This window comes from Oenanthe melanoleuca, chromosome 1A (assembly GCF_029582105.1).
Source record: "Oenanthe melanoleuca isolate GR-GAL-2019-014 chromosome 1A, OMel1.0, whole genome shotgun sequence".
Taxonomy (NCBI): domain Eukaryota; kingdom Metazoa; phylum Chordata; class Aves; order Passeriformes; family Muscicapidae; genus Oenanthe; species Oenanthe melanoleuca.
In genome coordinates this window covers 35,008,281-35,032,783 of record NC_079334.1, presented here as the reverse complement: position 1 = coordinate 35,032,783, position 24,503 = coordinate 35,008,281, and the positions used below count along the sequence as shown (strand labels likewise).

At 36.1% G+C, this 24,503-nt stretch overlaps 1 protein-coding gene across 1 annotated transcript; it reads right to left on the bottom strand.

Annotated features, from left to right (window-relative positions):
- Nucleotides 1-1,307: 1,307 nt before the first annotated feature.
- On the bottom strand, nucleotides 1,308-24,212 carry CAPS2 (calcyphosine 2). The gene is given in 14 exon segments (XM_056516255.1): nucleotides 1,308-1,483; nucleotides 2,755-2,851; nucleotides 3,908-4,027; nucleotides 4,570-4,724; nucleotides 6,313-6,389; nucleotides 8,417-8,472; nucleotides 8,474-8,533; nucleotides 9,730-9,823; nucleotides 9,929-10,024; nucleotides 11,277-11,351; nucleotides 12,448-12,567; nucleotides 14,879-14,946; nucleotides 18,850-18,987; nucleotides 24,022-24,212. Coding segments are annotated over 14 exon segments (1,470 nt in total). The 5' UTR covers nucleotides 24,160-24,212.
- Between the last annotated feature and the right edge of the window lie 291 nt (nucleotides 24,213-24,503).

Genomic DNA, 24,503 nt, shown 5'->3' with positions numbered 1-24,503 from the left:
TCCAGACATAAAAACACTAGTTATTGGAACAAAGGAAGTACTGTATCTAGACTATGCTAGTCAGCCACACGGGACCAAAGTTCTTCATTGCAGCATCCATACCAGCACTGCCCTTTAATTCCTATGAAACACAAATTCTGTCTCACAGGAAGAATCTTTAAACAACAGACTATAAATTCAAAACCAGGTAGGCAAGCTTAGAGGAAAGTTATATATCTTAATTGCATAGACTTAAGAAATGCAGTTCAACATACAGTTAATTTCAGTGACAGGACTATGAAAACCAAAGTCTCTCTCTCATTAACTATATATTTTTATTTCTTAACATAAAGAATTTTACAGCATTAGCAAGATGTATTACATTGAAAAGCATAACAGTCAGAAGATTTGAAATAGAAAAGAGTATTTTAATTTATGATTCAATTTTTGTTGTGCCAGAGGTGGCTGTTTTGGGCCTTTTTAAAAACACTGTTCTGTTTTACACTTTCAGAGTAGATAGGAAAAGCTATATATCAGTTTGAAAAAATAAATAATTGCTATGTTTTAGTTTAAAAATCTCAGCAGTATAAAGAAAACAGATATTTAAATATAAAATACTTGTTTTGAATAACAAATAGCAAAATACAGGAAAGGAAGACATGCTCTACAAAACACATGTGTGATTACTAAAACCTTTGAGATTCAGTGCTTTTCTTCAGATGCCTGACCAAAATGACAAAGCAAGATCAGTCAAGATGGTGCACAGCCCAAGGGGTTAAATGCTGTGAATATCTCTGCACTTTCAGTACAGCAGACATCCTCAAAACTGCAAAAGGATGATCTGCTCTCTTAAGCTAAGTACCAGCATAAGAAAAAACAAGCAAAACAAAGAATGTGAAAAGAAACTTTCTGAAGAAATTTTATGTGTGTTTATGCAGTCAAATCTGAAGATTTTCACAATACATCATAAAGCCAAAGTTTCTCTTGCACATACCCCTTCAGGCAATTTTGTATTCTAATCCTCTCTTATTTTAAAATAGGACACTTTATTTTAATATTAAAAAAATATAGCTTTTGGCATGGGAAACAGCTTTAATCATTTCCAGTGAAAAGACATGAACAGCATTTTTATTAAAAGAGTGGCTAACATAATTCTACAGACACTCCATGAAATTTGCCATGTATTATTCTGAAAGCATCTAAAGTTTTCTGTCCCTGAAATCAGTTTAAGACACTAATTACAAAGTAATGCACATCCAAACTGAATCCTCTCTTATTTAGTCACTCCTTGTTTAGAAGAAGTCCCTTCTGTTTTTTCATCTTCCACTCTAAATTCCCCATGAATTCCTAAAGATATTAATAAAATCATCATCTCCCACAATTCCAAAACTTAGTCCTTCATAGTAATCCTCAAACTCAGAATAGGACACTTCATTTGGGTTGCTGCAGGACTCTCCTAATGCTTCTAGAAATGACGATTTAATTTCTTCCTCTGCAGTTTTGCCTGTGAAAGTATATTTTTCTATTAAATACATTTTAAAGAAGAGTGAATATGTAGCATTTAATATACTTCAAGCAAGAAATTTTGAAATTTTAGCTTGCCAATATTTTTTTGGCATGAACAAATTCAATATTCTGATTTCAGAATTAAGTCATTGGCTCACTTATTACCACCTGTAGAAATTCCCTTGCTTTAATAGCATGATAGAACTAAGTATCAACAGAAAACATGGGGTCAGCCAATTGCAATGAACTATGAGATCAGGAAAATTTTTTTCTTCAAATGACTGTAAAAGCTGCATAATGCATTTGTAAACTAAAATTCTTAAATTATCTTGTAAGAAAGCATAATTTTACTGTAATAAAACTTCAAAGTTCTGGGAAAACTTTGAGATGGAAATTGGCATTTGAAAAGTGTTCTGTAATTTACGTCTGTGTCCCAGCAATTTTATGAAGATAATACTCAAGATGATTTCATAGCATTGAAAAAAAAAAAAAAGTACAGAAAATATGGCATTACAGAACTTGGAAAAAAATCACATATTGTAACTCTATACCCCCATGTGACTTCATCTGTTACCATTAAAATCACTGCAATATAAAAAAAAAATCCTCTCTTCTACAGGTAAAAAAGAAAGGGTCATGACACCATGGAGACCTTCACAGTGACTAGTTTGGTATATGGAGGTATTGTTTTTTAAAACTGATATACAAATATTTAAATTCCTATTTATTCAATGGCAGACTTTAAACATTTTTAAGAATCCTGAAAAAATAATGAAGAAACCAGCATTTCCTCTGTAAAGGATGACAAACCTGTCCCAGAAATAAATTTAAGATCCTTCTGAGTAAATTATTCAAGTGCTGAGTACATTTCATGTCAGTTGGAATCTTTGCATATTTTGATGAAAACAGTAATGTGAAAATTAGAGTATCCTAATAAGTGAAAATTATTAATATCATATTTGCCACTGATAACTTACACATAAAAGCTGAGAAATAACTGCTTACAGAGGTAGGGAAAAAAACTATTCTGCATACAGGCAGTATTAGCAGCTTGATAAAGAGCAAGTATTAAAATTGTGTATATGAACTCCATTACTACTTATAGTCATGTTCTGGAGAGACTCATTTTAAGTCCTCAGATGAAAAAGTTCCCCTTTAACAGCTCAAGTTTTATTTCCAACCAGATTCTGGATCTGCTGTCTCTGCTAACAAGATGACTTCTGTAGTTAGAGATTTTTGTTTGTTTGTTTGTTTGTTCATGTGAATTACCTGCCAGTACCAGAGGATGTTTCTTTGCACAGTAACATTTTCTGACATCTACCATAGGCACACTCCCAGTTGTGTTGAAATCTAATTTCTTATAAGCCTATAAGGGGGAGAAGAGTTTCATATAAGTATCTCAGAGGAAAAAAAAAAAGTGGAAAGATTAAAAGATAAATACACTTAACTACCTAACACATACTTTTAGATCTTGTGCAATTGATTATGTCAATTTACCTATTTTACATAAAGCACCAGATATCAGAAAATCATTCTAGATTATGCAGCTTCATGATTATTTTATCATAACAGCTTTCAAATCAAATATGTGTCCCCTGGTCAACACAAAAAAAATTGTCTTCTCTCCCTAATTTCTTTCATCCTCAGAATCAGAAGTTTAGCTGCTTCCCTTCTGCCTCCTCCAATTATCAAGATTCCGCGTCATTCTGACAGAAGCCTCCACACAGCCTCTCCAGCACTGCTAACAGCAGCTTCATTTTCATTTCAGCTTACTCCAATACACATACTTGATACATAGGGCTAGGAGAGTCAGACCCTCCATGATTGAAAGCATGAAAGTATATGTCATTTTTCTTGATTTTGATGTCCAGTTGCTGCTCCTTGGGCTAGTCTGTGATCAGTGTCTGATACTGAAAACAGCTCCACATTAGATTATAGACAAATAACAACTGGCATTTCACATATAACAGGTCTCACAAATATAATGATTCTTACTGTAGGTCTCAAAGGAGACAAGTATTACTGCCTTCTATTTCAGGCACTGTGGGAAGAAAGTCTAATACACATGTAGATTTGTCAAAATTTGTCATTTGCCAAAATAAGGAAACACACTTCAGGAAGAGATCATCTCAAGGTGCCAGATTCTTTGTACATGGGACTGAACTATAAGACTAGCATGTAGTAATGAAAACTCTAAATAATAAAGGAATTAATCCTAGAATTTAAAACTAATTAATTTAACAATGGAACAGCATGCAGCCCACTAATTTACCTTTCTGTTGAGAAACTGATCTGAAACTTCAATTCAATTGTTATTTTTTAAGAAAAATAACAACAAAACCCAACAACTAGAATATGACTAACTCACTCCAAAGTTAGACTGCAAAATATTGACACTTAAAATATCTGAAATAAAACTTACTTTTCTTACAAAAACTTTCCTATATTCATTCATTTCTCCAAATATGGCACGAGTAAATTCTCCATAGTCGACCTTATCACTCTTGGTATCATCAAGAATAAGCCATAAGGATTCAAAGTCCTGTAATTTAAAAATACTTTGCCAAAGTCCTTCATTATATCCTGAAATAGAACAATTTCTATAATGGGAAATTACAGTATTCCCACAAAACCCCCCAAACTTCTAGACTGAAACTCACACAAAGATTTGTAAAAATAACACGTTGTCAGCGGTCACTGATGACCATAATTCCCATTATTTGCAGTTCTGATAGATGTGAGTTACTTTAACAATATAATATATAAAACAAAGAAAAACCTAAGTGAACATAAACTAAAGCATTTTTTTAAAAGCCTAAAGAGAAAAAATGGGTTGCAATCACACTTGCTTCTTCATGTCATGATGTAAAAAGATTGCATTTTTCTAAATATAATATTTTTTATTTTTAAGAACTTCACATAGAACTGAATGCAGAAATGGCAACATACCATAAGGGGAAAAAAAAACACCAAAAGAAACCATGCACAACCCAGGTATTAAACTATAGATTTAAGCAAAGAAAAGAAGCAATTCCATAAATTAAGGAAGAGAATACCCACGTTTACAGTTTCAGCTAGTCTCACTCCTTCAGGCATTTCCAAATGGAATACTTTTAGAGCTTCTTTCAAGGCTGCCTGAGAGAGAAAGCCATTTCTGTTCTTGTCTATTTGTCAGAAATACTTTCCTAAGCCTGTTATAACCCAAACTCTATTTTTACTTAGTGTTTCTCTGAATATACCTGAGGATTTAGAGAAATAAAGGACCCAACATTTACCTGAAGGTGTCCACTTGCTATGGAGACAATATAGAAGTAAAGAACACCATGTCTACATATGATGGTGCTGGTTAGAAAGACATACCCATGCATTCAGGCTCCCTTGTCTTTGGTGAAAGAATGCCAGTCCAAAAGGAAACCATGAGTTATTTAACATTGGAGTTAAAATCATGTAAAGTATATCTAACAATCAATATCTAACAAACCTTTTCCAGAGACCACATAAGGAAAGAAAAAATGGCTCTTCTATGTTCAGACTGTAAAACTGCCTATTTCTGTGAGAACTAATTACATGCCATGATTTAATATACAAAATAACTTTGGAACCACTACTTCAGAAAAATACAATTATGAGACACAGAGTTGCTTCTTTATTCTACAAACTTGTTAAATACATGTGGAAATTAGAACAAACATGACTAATTTGGAAAAAATAATTCCCAAATTATATGCAATTTCTATGGTAAGACTTATGAAAGCCTTCAACTAGCATATTCACTTAGGGATGTCTGAGTTTCTCAGCATACTCTGTTAACAGAAGTCACCTGCCATTACCTTCAAATTACTTGTATCTACAATTTTAAAGACAAATAGGGGCAAGGTGAAAGAAGGAAGCTTTTTTTCCAGTGATGCTGAAACTCAGACATATGTTAAAAGGTGCCTTGAAGCACACACAAACACAACATTCTTCCAGGCCACACCAGCAAACCTTAGATATATTCAGATAACTGAAAAGTCAGCTTGTGCCTATTATATAAGGGAGAAAATGGAATAACTAGGAGATTAAAAAATAACCCTAATTATTATTCTAACTTTTTTTTGGTAAATGTCCAAGCAGATTCTAGGGACCAAAGAGGGCCTACTTAAAGCAGGTTTAGTTAATGACAGTAAACTGGGAAGATTATATAAGCTGTGAGCTACTCAGATCAACCATTTCTATTGACAAGGTTACAAAAATAATACACACTTTGTTTGTACACAGATGTACAAACATCTTTCCATAATCTTCACCAAAAAGCTAAGCCTTTGTCCTAAAGACTGTAAATATCCCAGAGTACACTACACAATTACACTCATGATTTTTAAAAAGCATAATAATAAAAAATACCAAAATGCAACTTATCAATGTATAGAAACAATGGCCAAAAGAAGTATCTAGCCCAAAATTACTGGAAGAAATGAGACGGCAATTGTACACTTGGCCAATAACAAATTTAATGTCAATGTAACATAGCATCAGTGTTACATTTCAGAATTTTTTCAGAGATTATGTTGATACAGAGATTAACATCTTATTGATTACATTCATAATTACTCTGTACATTTTGCACAATTTTTACCCAGAGTGTTTATTTGAAGAAATAGGAGAAAGCTTTCTTATGACTGATTTGTGCTGATATCAGATTCTAATAATATTCTGATAATTATCTAACTTTTGTTTAATTTCATTTACACAAATAAAATCTTCATAACATCCCTATTGTTCATTGCACTGATCTGTAAAGATAGAGACAGAGAAATTAAAATTAAATGGGTTCTGGTAGATACAAACCTTGAATCTTCTTGAAAACTTTGTTGTCATCAACCACTTGTCTGGAACTCTCTTCCTTGAGTTCCACAGAAGAAGCTCTAAAGAAGTAAAAATTAATGTTGATTGAAATTACATGCAATATGACTATATTCAAAACAGATGTAGTAAAAAAATATCCCAACATACTCAACTTTATATTTAATTCATATACTACGCTTATAATAACAATATCCAATTGCTTGAGTTTGAGAGGACACTCACAAAAGTCCTTGATGACCATCTGCAGACATGCAGAAATTCTTTTCTAACAATATTAACTGGAATCTCCTCTATTAATTCATTAACCATGGATAATTCCTCCCATGCATAAAATCTTCAGAAGTTTAGTTCAATCCTAATCTCATACCACAAGAAGAGTGTGTTAAAGGAACCACATTTAACCACATCAAGGAAAATCACATTAAATACTTTCAAATCTCTCTATAGAACACAAATAGCAAAGATGTAGACCAAAAGTAAAAATTATGGTTAAATTTTGTGCTAAGTTCCCATCTGAGAAGGGCTTCCCACAAGCCTTCATCAGATATTACTATAAAGGATGATAAAAAAATATTGTGGAAGAATCTACTGCAAGAAAAAAACCAAACCAAACCAAAAAAGTCCTACAATTATTTTAATAAGAATATTAGAAAAAAAATGGAAAAGCATTATTGTCAACTCTGAGCTGCATGCTCATCAGTGTTTTGCCATGACATACTCCTTCTTTCTGAGGCCGAAGATTTATGTCTCTACTATCTGTAGAACTTTTCATCTCCACTTTGGGTACCTCCCATTATGAAGACCCTAAAAAGCTCACCTATATCAGATCACCTAAACTGGAAAATCAACAACCACCCACAGAGGACAATGTACTCCCTCTAGAACACATGTAAACCAAAAGATTCCTGGTTTGTGACAGAAGGGCACAGCTGCTTCTGGGAACATGCAGTAGACCTTTTGGACTGTAGCTGAACAGGATTTTCTGTCAGTAGAGTAATGAAGGTAAGAGGATTCAATTCAAGAGTTTTGCACCAGAGAATAGAGAGCTCAGTAACATCCTCATACAGAAGAAAAAGACAGACCAAAATTTAGTCACTAATGGAAAGAATATAGAGAGAGTATAAAAAAAGAAATAATCTATTCCACCAAAGGTAGCACAAAATCCAAAATTAGAACCCACTGAGGAGGTCTTCCTTCTGGTTCTTATATTCAGAGATAACACTGGTTCAACTCCAAATTTCACAGATATAAGATTAGCAACAAAGGAAAGAAAAAGCTGTTTAGTTCAACAATAGGCTTCTGAGATGTAAAATGTCTTACATAAACTATCTTGTGTTTTATTTCACTGAAACCTTGCCAAGAGGGAACAATTAGCACTAAGCATCATACAACTATACAGTTCTAGAACCAATTAAATTTGAATTTACTGTTCTACGCACTGTTAGCTTACTATGGCTCCTTTGCAAAGCTTTCAGTCTAAAGGGACTTTAAGTGAATATTACCGTATCTGAGAACAAGTTTCATGTGTCTAAACACTTGCAGAAAGAAAATAATAGCCAAGTTCTGCTAACAAAGTAGTCTTTAGATACTGAACATGTTTAATTGAGATTAAAATTATTCTCTTCCTAATCAGGAAGGGATCAAAGTATAGGATATAGGAGAGGCTGGGAGAGCTGGAGAATAGAAGCCTTGAGGGATCTTACCCTCAAGTATGTATGAATATGTGACAGAAAGGAGTAAAGAAAACTGAGCAGGTTCTGCTCAGTGGTGCCTGTTGACAGGACAAGAGACAATGGGCATAAACTGAAACACAGGAGATATATGATTTGCATATAAAACATATATAAAAGCAAATAGAACAGCTTCCCATTTCAATTCTTCCTTTAAAATTACTTCTTACCATTCTAGGAAGTTACTGAATTACACAAAATCCTCTAACATCTACAACTAATTTCTCCTAAGAACAGACTAAATATGGATTCTGGTTTTAGCATTATAAGTAATAAGGTATTAGGAGCTCAAAAAAAAAAAATTTTTTTTTTTGCATAAGGAAGGAAAGGTAATTTGAAAAACAGTTAGCAGTTACTTTAGATAATCCATAGCTGCTTCATCAATACTTGTGACACAAAGGGTGAAGATGGGGGTTCTGCTTAACACTTTCTGGGAGGTTATGATCAACACTTTGGAAAGTCAGATTGGCTCCCTGTTGGTAAAGCACACAATGACTTAAAAATAGGTCATGTATTTCATACACAGGGGGGAAGGGGCAAGAAGGAAAAGCAGCAAACTAGAAGCAAAGAAGAATAAAAGAATGCTCTAACTGTAATATCTGGGCAGGCTTGGTTTATAGCGTCTCTAAAACTCGTGGATTTGGAAGGAGGAGACAGAGGCACTGTTACTGTGCAAGAGTCTCAACCACTTGGGCTTTGTGAGAGATCAGCATATCTTAATGTCAGCCCAGAAAGCATGATTGCAGATACGGAGATTCAGAGATACTGCATCATTCCAAAGAGCTGCTGAACTCAGTGCAGTACATCCTCTGGAAATGACTTGGTGATGCATCTTTATTCAGAACACATTTCCATCTGCAGGCTGCAAAAATACACAACAATAAAATCTGAAAATCCCAACAAGCAGTTTTATGTTCCATATCATAGTTGCATAAGCAGTTAGGATAGGCATATGATTAGACAAAACCCTCTAAAAACTAATGTCGACTTCTTTTATTTTCTACATTTCTCACAAACACAGTTTTTCCTCTAAACTTCAGATTTGCAGGAGCATGTAAAGAATTTGGTGAAAACAGTCTGTACTTGAAAACATGCTCAAATATTTATAAACCATTAGCACTTTCCCAGTACAGAGCATAGCAGTACAGAAGGTGCAATATGATTTTTAATCAGTCATCAAGTTAGCTGCTAGACAAAGCTTAACATTGTTTCATACACTTGCTCTAAGCATTTGGTCGCTTGCATTTCAAACTGTAGGTTAAAAACAATTAGCCTGCAATTTCTTCATGTTTAAAAAATATTTATCATTGCTTCAAGTTAAATATGCCAGCAGACCTTGCAAAGATTTTAACAAGTACTTTGGTCTACTTCCTTTTCCGGACTCTCTTTCCCGAGTGGATCATTTCATCCAAAAAAGGTCCTCACTGTCAGCAGTCTTGTGCCCTCTAGGGGGGAAACTACAAACCACAGCTTAATCTGAAACCTTAATTGAGAACCTCTAAAACGTGGGGCAACAAAACAGTCCAGACTTCTGAAAATCTTTAATTCAGAAATGCCACTTAAGGGGAAGACTTTGGGTCTTCCCAGAAGGCTAGATCACAATTTACAATTCAAATATCCAAATATTACCACTAAAAAATAGTTTTACATTCAGCAGAAGAATACGTACAATGTAGAAGTCACTAAGATCATAAGCTTTTCCCTTTCTTTGTCCACGTTGATGTTGATAAACTCCCTTCTGAATGAAAGGCAAGGCATTTGTCCTGTAAAATAATTCAAAACTGGCACTAAAAAAATTAAATTTATTTAAGCTTTTTAGATACAGTGAAATGTTTTCTAAAACCCTTTTAAAAAGTAATTAATCCTACCTGTTTTTTCCAAACTGTCGAAATTCATACACAGTAAGGGATTTGTCACATGCAAAAAAAACCCCAATCAACTCCCTACAAGCATCGTGACCATTTCTAGAAGGAAAATTGAAAAGCACTTTTATGTTTTTATCTATATAAATCAAATTCAACCCAAACATAAGCAACATTTATTTTGGAATCAGAATGGTTTGATTTGGAAGGGACCTTAAAGATCATCTAGTTCCAAAACCCTTGGCATGGGCCAAGACACTTCCCACGGAAGACCAGGCTGCTCAGAGCTCCATCCAGTCTGGCCTTGAATGCTGCAGGCATGGGGCAGCCACAGCTTCTCTGGGCAGCCTGTTCCAGTGCCTCACCACCCTCACAGTAAAGAATTTCTTCCTAATATCTAATCTAAACCCGCCTGCTTGTAGTTTGAAGCCATTCTCCCTTGTCCTATTACTATACATTCTTTAAAAAGTCCCTCTCCAACTTTCCTGCAGCCTTCCTGTAGGCACTGGAAGGTTGCAAGAGGGTCTCCCTGGAGCCTTCCCTTCTCCTGATTGTGCAATTCAACTCTCTCAACCTATCTTCATAAGTGAGGTGCTCCATCCCCTTGATTACCTTTGTGACCTTATTGTGGATATCCAAATGATCTTTCTCATGCTGGGGACCCCAGAGCTAGACACAGCACTGCAGGTGGGGTCTGACAAGAGAGAGTCAAAGTGGCAGAATGCCCTCCCTCACCCTGCTGGCCATGCTTCTTTTGGAGCAGCTCAGGACATGGTTGGTCTTCGTGTTTTAGTATCTCAATACAATTTTCACTAATTAACTAAAGGATTACATACACCAGGACTACTGCATTCATTGAGGTATTTGAAAGTATGTTGCTGAATTCTCAGCTATGTCTAATAAGTCTATAGCTCACAGCTGCAGAAAAGCATCACTTTCAAAACTGAAACATATGTTTATGCTACCACTACTCAAATCAGAACAGTTTCAAAGACATTCTTTAATTTAATACATACAGAACTATGAACAAGTTGCAAAGCCATTACTACTTATAGTAGTTCCCACATCTAAGATAAGGCTAAAATTATATAAGAGCTAAAAGTACTATTGTACACATAAAGCTATGGGTATGATGGCACCATAATGTTGCTTACAGAACTTACTATTGTACAACGGGACTGTAAACTCACTATCCATTAGCCATGTCAAAATTGGTACTACACATGGACACCCACATATACTTTTTTTCTTCAACACAGGGAGCAGAGACATTCAGTGCAATTGATCAGTTCAAGAGAGTAATCCTCATTCACAAATTGAGAGCAGTGAAAAGCTTCACAAAATTTGTGATTACCTCAATATAATCTTACTATCAAAGCGTAGCTTGTTGGAGAGCATGTTCTCAGTTAGTCCTGATTTGGTCCTTATTCTGTGAAAATAATGCAGCATGTTAATGATACCTACATGCTCACAGATAAATGTTACATAAATCTCAACCATTTCCAAACAGCTAAAAACCATGAAATACGGTATCCTTGGCAACTGGCTGAGGAGATGATCCTTTGTAGTTGAATTAGAAAGCAACTCAGAGCTGTAAGTGTTCAGATATTATATAATATGAGAGTACATTCACAGAGAACATAGATATGAATGGGAAAATTGTTTACATACACTTATATAAAGAATTAACCTTTACTTCTACCACTCACCATACTTCCATGAACCAATGCATTCTCTTGCAAAAATGCCCAGGTTGGGGCGTTTTTACCCACCTAAATATTTTATATTGGCCCAATTACTAGTTCCAAAAATGGAGATTTGTCTATGCAGTGGATTTAAGAATTTGAGACTGGTTTTGTTGTCTTTTTTTTTTCTTTTTCTTACGAATACAAAGATGACCTTTGATGAGAAAGACTTTAAAGCAGGATATTAAAATGCACAAAGCAGAAATGCTTGCCTGAATGTTGAGAAAAATTAACAGAAAACAACCTGCATATTCATTTAATTTTATGGATCATGGTGTTTCCTCAGGTTTTTTAAGTCCTTGGAGTGACTAGTTCAATGCTGACAGTCCAGGAATGTCATTTAAATGCCAATAGGGTTAATTGCAGCAGAAATCAAAACATGAAAGAAAAGTATGATTATATTGTGAAGATCTACATTAGCATTTAGAGATGCATATTTATGCAATTTATGCACCTAAGGATAGGAATCTTTAAAAGGATATTGACAGGATTGCAACCACTTGTAAAAGGCTGGCAAATCCTTGAGAAGAATAATATCAATAAAAGCTAAACAGTGTTCTCCCAGGTTTTATAAATTCTATGAATCAATCATAATACACATAGAATTCACATAAAAAGATCCCTATTATCTCACTAGGCAATAACAAGCTCAAGAAAGCTACAAAAAAGCTCACATGAAGCTGGTGGATTCAAGCCAAATACAGAACATCTGGAAAGGCAAACAGAATTCACAGAGCTAAAAAAAAATATACAGCAGAAAATTTATTTTTATAAACTTACATTGTTTCATGGAGTGTCCTTTTCCTAAAATGCATCGGTGCTATCCCAGCTCCCAGAAGTCCTTGAGCTTCCTTGCAAGCATCAGAACGTGTGGACTGCTCTGGATCACTTATAGCAGCTCTGACCACAAAGAGTAGGGAGAAGCCCTCTAACAATTAGTATGGCTGAATTTCAGGTCTTACATATTTTTATGCAGGAAAGAAAACACCCAAGAATAATACAGTAATACAATCTTGGAATTATCCATTAAGCTTGCATACATTTGTGGGCCTAATTTTTTGTTTTTACAAATCCTTAAGTCTATTTCTCAAAATTAAACATATGCAATAATATTCTGGCAATGCACTGCTATGTAGTAATGTTACATGCAGACATGTATTATTTAAAGTATATTTTATATATCTTTTAATAAAATAAATCTTAGTATTATGAAGGGTTGTGCAGTTTTTCATCATTTCTACTATTTCTATAAATACTCCATCAGTGATATTCTTTAACCATGGCTCCCTCCAATACCAGTGATATCAGTTACTAGCACTGGCCAGTGACATCACCTCAGAATCACAGACTAGCCTAGGTTGGAAGGGACCTTAGAGATCACCCAGTTCCAACCCCCATGCTGTGGGCAGAACACCTTTCACTAGACCAGGCTGCTCAGAGCCCCATCCAACCTGTCATCCAACAAAAATATTGGCACTTCCTCCCTCAAAGTGCTAACTACACAGCTGAGAGGATCTCAAAGTCCCAACAAGCACAAAAGAAACAGATGAACTGGGTTTTGAACATTTTGATATTCTCTGTATCAGTTCAACAAGTAAACAAAAGAGACCCTTTAAAAATAAATTATGCTTGTTATGCTATTGAAATAGTTATCAGAAAGGAAAAAATAATTTTGCATGGCTATTATAGTTTTCTAAGCTTGCCCTGTGATCTATACAGATACATCTTTGTACACATCAGTTACACTGATTTTACTGCAAGATTTGCTCTACCAAAAAAATATTCAAAACACCTTTGTATTTCCTTTAATAGCTATTTTTCATGCAACAGCTTTGAGCTAATCTTTTCCGATTAACATCCTGATATCTGATACCAGTTTGTTTAGAAATACTGGCAGTTATATTTGGAACATAAACAGAGAGATTTTTTAAATTAAAACTTCATCCTGATGCAGCTGCAGCACTACTGAATATTGTTTTGACATTATCAACAGAAGGCTTCAGAGTAGGAGAAGGAATACATGGAAAAAATAAGGCAAAGCAGCAGAAGGAGGTTAAACACAGAATGGGCATCCATGATCCAAGATGCACAAAGCTGTACCTTTAATGCAAATCAGTAGTACTGAAACGTTTCAACATAACCAGTGTATTTTTAAGATCACATCTGTAATAATCTTTAAAGGGATATTAAACAGGTCAAGCACTTATCTGAAAACTGGGGGTTTCTACCCTGTAGAGTTCCATAATTTTAATCCTGCTAAATGAGAATTGAAATTGGAATTTAACATTGTGTTTCATGACAGTCTTGTTTCCCTCAGGCAACCTTCTTGTCATGTCAGCTTTTAAATAGTGTAAAAATGTTAATAGACTTTTAAACAATATAGGTCATTTAAACTGCCATCGTAACAGAAACAAAGAAAAACTAAAATGGTGAATTGCAACAACATTTCAGCCTCAAAATCTTAGGATTTGATGGGCTGGAACACCAGTGCAGATGACTGCAGAGATTGTAAACTATGCACAGAATGCAAAATAACCTAGACATACCCACAGATAATTTTTAGTAAGTGTAAAGTAACATGAAACTATATTAAACTAGCTTGCATCTTCTTATATTGTCATAACCAGACAGCTTGCATAAAGCCCTGAATTATTAAAGCATGCTTAAAATAGAGGGATCTTTTTGCACAGAAGCAATGCTTTCTTGAAGCTAAAGGGATAGCAACAAAGGCAGGAGATCAACAATTTATAATTGTGCCTTTTTTTCCTTACATGCCCAGCATTAGTATAATACTCCTTTATGCCTGAAAGGTGCTGTTCCAGTATTAATAAAGGATTAGTAAATGTTAATAAAGCTAAGATTTTCAGAAAGAACAATAAATATTGAGGATGTGTAATTTATAATATCAGGCATCCATATATTTTCTTGAGGTGCAAGAGACTCTTCTAAATATCTTAAAATAAGTTCAAGCATAAAATTAAAAATTATTTCCACAAAAAAAATAACACACATGGCACTTTAAACTGATATTTTAAGTTGCATTAAAAAGACCTTTCACTTAGAGAATTTTTGCAAATAATACTACTACATAGGACTTCATAAGACTTGGAACAAGATGACCAAAGCACCTCTTAAGCAAGAAAAACCAAACATTACAGATTTAAATTTTTCTGTAGGGAAAACTGAAATTTTACATTATAAATTCATTTACCTACATAATTGATCTACCATTACTTGTTCTACAACAGCCTGTTTTCTCCTCTCTGCAGCAACATCCCCCTGCAATGAAAAACTGGCTGAGAACAAATGAATAAAATAACAGCAAGCACTTCAAATAGTAAGTTACCCTTTAAGACAGCATTCAGAGGTCACAAACTTACCCATGCCACAATTAATACTTCTTTACATTCTAATAGAGTTCTATTTGCATGAAAAATAGACATATAATATTCTCTGCTACACACTTGATTTGTCTATGCATATTAGTTGTAATAAATATGAGAATTTTGACTAGAATTCTTTGAATTCTAATATTTGACAGACAAAATCCTTATTTCTGCATTGTTTCTGATACATTCTGTAAGTACAATAGAGCCTGAGGAGACCCACATTATTCCAGGTTTTATGGGTGACACAGATTCCAGCTAAGAGAATAAAACTTTACCTCCAGCAATATTTAGTTAAAAAAATTCTTTTAAGACTTAGTCTCAGTTGTAAGATTTTTCTTTCCTGCATGCCACAACAATTTTCTGCTGAGACAGATCAATCTGAAAAACCTTTCAGGAAATATCATTCAAGAGGGAAAAGGGGATTTAACATGATCTTCTTATTATTTTTATCAGAGTTACACTGAACCATAACCCTGTGCCATTCACTGTAAAGTGTGCAGGTGTTGATCATAACCTGTTCAAAGAGAGAAACCGAAGCACAAGAGGATAGCCCAGGATAGTGTGGAGTCCACCAGCAGTAATCAGGCCTCTCTTTATCTTCCACATTTCTGAACCTTTATACTGCATTTAAATTTGCTTTTTATTCCAAAAAAATAATTTTTATATATGAGAAAGTAGAGATTATTGTTATTGAGGGGTATATGCAACCTTACATATTTTTCAATATTCTGAAACTAAAGAATGAAGATATTTCTTTAATTGGTCTTGTGTGCAAAGCAAATTCTAAAGAGATCTAGCCTTTGTGTGGATGAAGAACTGAAAAATTCCCAGGTACATATAAGAGATAATTCCTAATCCCACAGAAATGTTATGGGTAGAATTTGCAATCTTCAAATAAATACTAACTGGCACTAGTAAAAAAAAAAAAAGTCTAATCAATAAAACCCAAATAACTAATGCAACAACAAACCAGCTGTTGGTTATTCCAAACAGATTTTAAGCCTTAGAAGATTTTGGAATTATAAGAGATAAGGGGCTTTTTAGATTGCTTTCATGCACTGTTTTTGCACCTATCAGAACTACAGGGTGCTTTATTCTGAGTTATTGATTCTTTACCCATTAACTGTTGCAACAGATATGTTAAAAAGAACAATGAAAAGGAGGATAGTGATACTATAGATAGTATAGTGATAGTATAGAGCAATATTTATTATAACATATTCCATGGCTTATAGATTCAAACCAGTTAGCATGCTTAAAAGAATCTGATTTAAAAAAAAAAAAACAAACAAACAAACAAAGAAAACCTTACACCTTAAATTTCAATTGAATATTATTAGGTCACTGAATGTAATCTTTCATGAAACATCTTCCATTCTGCTCTTTGACAAAACCTCTACTATGAAATTACAAAAATGCAGAGGCCAGAGGCAAACATTGAACTCACAGCAGCTCTCACTGGTACAAAATTAGTAACTGTTATTCCCTAAATATGAGCATTCAGAGAAAACCAACTTTCTTCAGAGGTAATATATGACATCTATATGCAATGGACTGTGAATCACAAAATCACAGAACAAACTGAACTGGAAGGGACCTACAAAGACCAACTCCTGGCCCCGCACAGGACCATCCCTGAATCACACCGTATGCCCAAGAGCACTGTCCAAACACTTCATGAACTGTCAGGTTTGGTGCTGTGAGCACTGCCCTGGGGAGCCTGTTCTGGTGCCCAACCACCAGAGTGGTTGAATGAAGAACCTTTTTTGACATCCAGCCTAAACCTCCCCTGACACAACTTCAGGCCATTCCCTCAGGTCCTGTCGCTTGTCTCAAGAGTGAAGAGATTGGTACCTGCTGTTCCTCTTCCCCTCATGAGGATGTTGAAGACCACACTGAGGTCTCCCATCAGTCTCCTCCAAGCTGAACAGACCAAGCAACATCACCTGCTTCTCATACAGCTTTCCCTCTGGACCTTTTATCATATTTGTTCCCCTCCTGTGAACACTCTCTAACAGCCTTATATCTTTTTTATATTGTGGCACCCAAGCCTGCCCCAGCACTGGAGGTGAGGCTGCCCCAGCTCAGAGCAGAGGGGACAATCCCCTCCCTTGCCTGGCTGTGCTGCTGTCCCTGATGCCCCCAGGACAGGGCTGTCCCTCCTGGCTCCAGGGCACTGCTGGCTCTGTTCAACTTGCCATGGACCAGGACCCCCAGGACCCTTTCCAGGCTCTGCTCTCCAGCCTCTCACTCCCCAGTCTGTCCTTCCATCCAGGGCTGTCCTGTCCCAGGGCAGAATCCAGCACTTTCCCTCCCTGAACTTCATGTGGTTGGTGATTGCCCAGATCCCTGATCTGTGGAGTCTCTGCAGGGCCCTCCTGCCCTCAAGGGAGCCAGCAGCTCCTTTCAGCTTTTGTGTCATCTGTGAATTTGCTCAATATCCCTTCCAGTCCTGCTCCCAAGTTGTTAATGAAGGTGTTGAAGAGCACAGAGCCTAAGATGGAGCCCTGCAGAACCCCACTAATGAACTTTCATCCCAAATTACAGAAAAATCAAGAGAATTTCTACTTTAAAATTTGACTTTTCGGTAATGATTACAGTAAAAGGATACGTTAACATTGTGTATTCTTAAGCAAAATTTTCAAGTACCTTAAAATGAAATGACCATGAGTGCTAATGAATTACAAAGGGGCCTCTGAAGGTCCCAGTAACACCTTGCTCAGACACCTGCTGGCTTTATTTGAAAGCATGGCAGCTACAGAATATCTTCTATTTTGTGGTTCTGTGCTGCTCCTTTCTCAGGGCTTTCACTGCACTAGCTTTAGCATTAAGTAGTTACTCTGGGGATACTTCAAGACTTTTTTCCATTATCTTTAGCCAATAGTATAGATTTTTTAATTTATTCTAAAAATAAAAGCTTAAGTACTTTCTCAAAAGATTTCTTATCATAAAAATTAATAGTGACCTCAGTAGAGCAACATCTGCATTCACTTCAACAAGACTAGAAATCAAATAAATGCTTACAATGATGCAAAATTCAGTGCACAGTGATAAGCAAATAAAATGAATTAAAATTGCTATTTACTTTTAAAAATTATAAAATTTCTCATGGCTTAATATTCCATGAGAAAGTTGGAATGTGACAAAGAAAAGAGAACCAAACTTTTTTTGACAGAAGGCAGCAGTATAGCAGGAGGTAAAGGTTACAAACTGAGCCTTGGCAGGATTGGTGTGCACAATAGGAAGAACTCCTTCACACAGAGAATATCACATGAAGATGTTGCCTAGAGACACTGTAGAAGCTCTATCCCTAGAGCTTGAAGACACAGCCAAAGTTGTTGCTGAACCAGTCTAATACTAGCTGATGGAATTATGGAATCCATGGACCATTGCATACAGGCTCAGCTAAAAGCTACAGATCAGAGGAAATCATAGAATCACAGAATATCCTGAGCTGGAAGAGACCCACAGGGATCCTTGAAGTCCAACTTCTGACACTGAATGTAACATTATGTTTAAGTTCACTCAACTACCTCAGTTATTCTTAGTTGTATGAATGTATCTGTATATATTACTCATAATTTTTGTTCTCATTTTTACAGATTACTGCATAAAATACAAGCACTGCAGAAAAGATTTAAAAAGTGCTCACTGGATTGCTCAGTTCAGCTGAGTTTAAACTCACACAATTTCAATGGGTGCAATTACCTACTAGACCCAAATCCCCAAAGGCATAACTTCTATTGAATATCTAAGAAGCCATTCTCCACATCTAGGTTGTTAGCAGAATAACACCAGTCCAAATACTTAAAGCTTCTGATTTCCTTATGTTGGGCTGCATATTATAAGGCTTTTTTGTATAGCATTGTTGCAGGAGAGCTTTCTTATCAAGAGTTACAAAATCATCATGTCCATCTTCAAGCTGTGTACCCTACACAAAAATACATTATTTTCATAACTCATATTTATTGAATTCTAATAAAAACAAACTAAAAAATCCACACACTTTCCTCAACAATTTATTTAAAAGTACTACTTTCTTTCTTCTTTACTTTTTAAAGTGTCTACTTCTTCCACTTCATGCTAATTAAAAGAATATTTTTAAGCCTAGCTTTCTACAGAAACTGAACTTACAAGGGAAGACTAGAGAGCAAAATTTGTATCTTTTGAATACTTATGAGTTTTCATTCATACTGAAATAAATAATAAATTTAAAAATCTCAAAAATACTGTGCTCCTACAAGCAAGTCAGAGAAAGCAGACTTTAGTATCTCAGGGGAGAAGACAAGAACTCATCCATTTTCTGTTCTGCTTAGGAATAGTCAAGTGGAAGCAGAGGATTTGCTGTTAGGTATAAAGCTCAAAGCTCACTGTAGGGATACTACTTTGTGACAGTGAAGAAGTTAAATACAGCCTAGACAGGGAAAAGCCAAAGCATGCTGCTGCTTCTAACAGACTTGTAAACCAGTTCCAGGGTATTACAGAAATATTTCCTACATGGACAATATGGGGAAAAAGAAGGATACAGGAAGTTTTTACAGAACTCAGGAAAGAGGTAGCATAGGAAAGAAATCAGAGAAGTAGTTGTTGTTAGCAATCTCCTCCATGAGCATCTTCTTTCCAGAAAAGATAAGTTGTTCCACTAATCAAGCAAAACAAGTGTATTGAAATCTCTTGATTTATTCATCTAATCAGGTAGTGATAATATCTAACATAAAAAATTGTTCTGATAGAAATTATATTAAAACCTGTGAGAAGGATTAACATGAGAGGAGAGGAGAGGAGAGGAGAGGAGAGGAGAGGAGAGGAGAGGAGAGGAGAGGAGAGGAGAGGAGAGGAGAGGAGAGGGGAGGGGAGGGGAGGGGAGGGGAGGGGAGGGGAGAGGGGAGGGGAGGGGAGAGGGGAGGGGAGGGGAGGGGAGGGGAGGGGAGAGGAGAGGAGAGGAGAGGAGAGGAGAGGAGAGGAGAGGAGAGGAGAGGAGAGGAGAGGAGAGGAGAGGAGAGGAGAGGAGAGGAGAGGAGAGGAGAGGAGAGGAGAGGAGAGGAGAGGAGAGGAGAGGAGAGGAGAGGGGAGGGGAGAAGAGAGGAGAGGGGAGGGGAGGGGAGAAGAGAGGAGAGGGGAGGGGAGGGGAGGGGAAAGGAGAGGAGAGGAGAGGAGAGGAGAGGAGAGGAGAGGAGAGGAGAGGAGAGGAGAGGAGAGGAGAGGAGAGGAGAGGAGAGGAGAGGAGAGGAGAGGAGAGGAGAGGAGAGGAGAGGAGAGGAGAGGAGAGGAGAGGAGAGGAGAGGAGAGGAGAGGAGAGGAGAGGAGAGGAGAGGAGAGGAGAGGAGAGGAGAGGAGAGGAGAGGAGAGGAGAGGAGAGGAGAGGAGAGGAGAGGAGAGGAGAGGAGAGGAGAGGAGAGGAGAGGAGAGGAGAGGAGAGGAGAGGAGAGGAGAGGAGAGGAGAGGAGAGGAGAGGAGAGGAGAGGAGAGGAGAGGAGAGGAGAGGAGAGGAGAGGAGAGGAGAGGAGAGGAGAGGAGAGGAGAGGAGAGGAGAGGAGAGGAGAGGAGAGGAGAGGAGAGGAGAGGAGAGGAGAGGAGAGGAGAGGAGAGGAGAGGAGAGGAGAGGAGAGGAGAGGAGAGGAGAGGAGAGGAGAGGAGAGGAGAAGGAGAGACCCCACCAAACTATAACAAATCTCCAGAACAGAAAATCTTATCTGCCACCAAACATAAAACTAAACCACAAAATACCTTTTTTTTAAATTCACTTCTTATTCACAGAATATTTATTAATAGGTTTTTGCAAATTCTTCTTTATCTGATCCCTAGAAGCATGACTATGAAGAGAAAGCCCTTTTAAAGCTATCTACATTATGTGAAACAATATTTCTTTTGAAAAACTTTCCCTTTTCGTTCTACTGAATGTGAAGAAAGTAAATCCAATAAACTCATTGTTATTCATCACAAACCTTTTCTCTGAAAAGCAATGAGCACAATATGTTCCATCAACATTTGCATACTTAACTTTCCATTAAGATTCTTAAATGGTCATCTACCCTCAGCAGAATCTAGCATTCAACCAGTCCTCACAGCTGTTGCTTATTTAGGTTTCCTGTTTCTTTACACCTACAGTGATGCACCTTTCCTTATTCAACCACTCTCCTCTGCTATCTCTTCCAAACAAGATGAAAATTGGTTTTTTTCAACCCTTTCTTTTCCAGTTTCTCTCTACTGATCTTCCCTTCTTTGCACCTTAATTTCAAAACAAAAGAAACCTGGCAGAATTAGTACAGCTTGCAGTTTAACTGTGCTGAATTTTATACAACATCAAAGCAAAAAGTACAGATGTCTTTCATTATTTTAACCCCATAATCCTTTGCATTTTCAGTGTTAATAATTATCTAAGGAACAGATTAAATCTTTAATTTCTCCTTTTTTAAGTCCTTTATACAGTCCAAATTTACAGAGTAGTAATTAAAATACTTCTGGATTTAAAAAACAAAAAAGCTGGAATGAATTTCTGGTTTTGGAAATAACACTTTACCAAGATCTTCCTGCTATCTCTCCTCTTCTTATAGGCTGTAAATTCTTCCTTATCAATCATGCTAATCTTCAGGCTCAGGCTAGAGGTGCACTAGGAAGGCCAGTATTACTTTCCTTACCAGAGAACACAACCATACATAAATTCTCAGAGCACTTCAGTTTCTTGCTCTGCAACAACAGAAACAACCTTGCTACAGTTTACTTCCTCCTCAACATTAGCTGCTTAAATTACTTTTTTTTTTTCTTTACAATAAAAATTGAAATTAAGTCCGCATATGTGCAAACTTTTGCAAACAGTGTAACTAAACAGTGATGTACATTTGCTATTTAAAAATGCAGTTTCTACTTTGCCAGCTACCTTTATTGAAGTGTCTTGACACTGGAGGTGGTCTTTTTCCTTCTCTGCAATTCTCTGAGGATGCTGCTTATATTCTTCCTTTGTACCTGCTTCATACTGACCATGCTTCAGTTTGGATCTGTCTGTGGGGGGATAGCAGATTTTCTGGTCTTGTCTTCTGCTACATAACAGAATGTAAAAACAATGAGTAATCAATATAAAAGCCTCTGGGTGGTCTATTGAATGAGAACAGCATTTTTTTGGTTCTTATCCAGTATAATCTCTGTAACTTCTTTGCCATGATGCTTTAAATTAAGAAAAAAATGCAAACAGGACCACATATTCAGGCTTACTTTTCATTGAATTCTTCAAATTCTATAATTTTTAAATCTAAAAAATACATACTCAAATGATTTTATATCACTTTTAAAGAAAGAAGTCAGATTGAGTGGTTCTGCCTTTACTAAAATGGAAATTGACATTTAATTTTGGGATGGCTGAAAATATGTGGATGGATGTTTTTTGGTCAGAAGTCCTAATACACGTGTATGGCAGATGAGAACTGGGACAGTTCCTTAGAACAACATCAGCTGCACAGCTAAGTACCTTTCTAACCTTACACCCATTTCAGGGCTTCACAACAGAAACTGGGATCAGTAGAAAGGGCAGCAATGACAGAAGTCCAAGATTCCATTCTCTTCTGTCTCCATGAGTAACTAGCACCTTCAATATTAAGTTATATTCCTTCAGTGCTAAAAGTAAGGTGGCCTTCTCTTGCATCTCTACTCAACACTTGCAACTCATCTTGTAACAACACTGTTACAGTCCTGCTCTAGAAAACCATTTCTCAAAAACCAAAAATATTTATGTTTTGAAGAGGCAACTTTCTCATTCAAAAGAAGACTCAGATCCCTTCCCTGGTTAATTCCTGAATTATAAGAGTATATTTAAATTTTTCTTTCAAAAGTGACCTATTTTAGGAAGACTTACTTACACAGTTACTGAAGAGACTGGAATCTATCTGGCTCAAAAAAAACTTGGTCAGAGCCCCAGAAGCAAGGAAAAAAAAAAAAAAAGGGAGGATGGGGAGCAAGTCAGGCAAAAAAGGGAGAGAGGAAGAGGGAGAGACGGAGAGAAATGGTAAGTAAACAGAAGATACATTCCGATACATTGAGCACTCATTATTTAAGACATAATGAAGGCAGAAAGAAAGCAACAAGAGATAAGAGAAAGAAGAAAAGTCAGTCTGTATTTTTTCAACTTCTTTACCTCCCTTTTGTTCTAACACAATTTTCTAGACGCCTGTTTAAGGAAAACAGTATAATGATCAAGTAAAAAATTGTCACATTTATTTTATTCATACTAAATTCAGATATAAGAGTTCAAAAGAACTCTTTTCCTGCATTCAGGGAAGTGCAGTAACTGAGTAATTAACTCTCAAAATTTTGTAGTGGATATTGATCCTGAACAATGTTGTACTGTACTGTAAACCAAAATATTAGCATCTGGGCTACTGATTTTCCTTAAGAAGCACCTAATACTAGTGGTGATTAAGTTTCTTAGCCATCCAGGGCAAAATAAGCTAACATGATGAGGAAATTTCAACAATAAAGTGAGTGCCAAAAAATTAAACATAATCCCAAAGTTTATGTCCCAGTTCTGTTTTAAAGACAACAGCTCTAACAGAAAAAACATGAAATGGCTACAAGTAACTTCAAAAGTTTTATTTTCACCAGAAGCAACTACTGCTCCATCAAAATAATATTTAGTGTTTGTAAACATGGATTTTGTCTTTAATCATGCACTTTCTACAACTAATTTTTGTTATTACTACTATTAATATATCTCCTAAAAGACAAGTACAACAAAAGGGTAAGTGCATCAATCAACAAAGAGCTTAGCTATGTAATAAAATAATTCTTTCTAAATATTCTAAAGAATACCAGTAAAAGGACTTTGCTAAAAATATTTTGGACCAACAACACTTGGAGATATGAGCTTAACTGGAATAAAGAAGAAAAAGAACTTACATAAAAAATATATATGTATGTTTTTCTAAATTACTGCTAAAGGGGTATATTATAAAGATATTTGTAGTGGCAGACTGACATGTTGATGCTGTGCACATGGAGTTTGTAATGACGTTCTCCACTCTGAAGATGAATCTAGTTGGCACCTATGAGAAGAACTTCCAGTGTACGGAAAAAAATATAAAATGGGAAATTTCCCATTGCTTGTAAAAACCATTCACAACAGTTTCTCTGTATTTTTTACTGTAATACTTGTAAAAGCAGTCAATAGCTAAAATACTATTTTTCTCCTTTTGCAGACATGTTAAAAATATTAAAGAAAAGTAATGTATAAATATGTAACCAGTGAGTGACACCCTCTGAAGAGGATGGATCCAGGTTCTTCTTGATGGTGCCCAGCAATATGACAAGAGGCAATGGGCAGAAACTGATGCACAGCAAGTTCCACTCGAAACAAACTTCATCATCACAGGTAACTGAGCACTGGATCAGGTTGCCCAGAGAGCTTGTGGAGTCTTCCTCACTGAAAACACTCAAGAACCATCTGCAGGAATCCTGAGC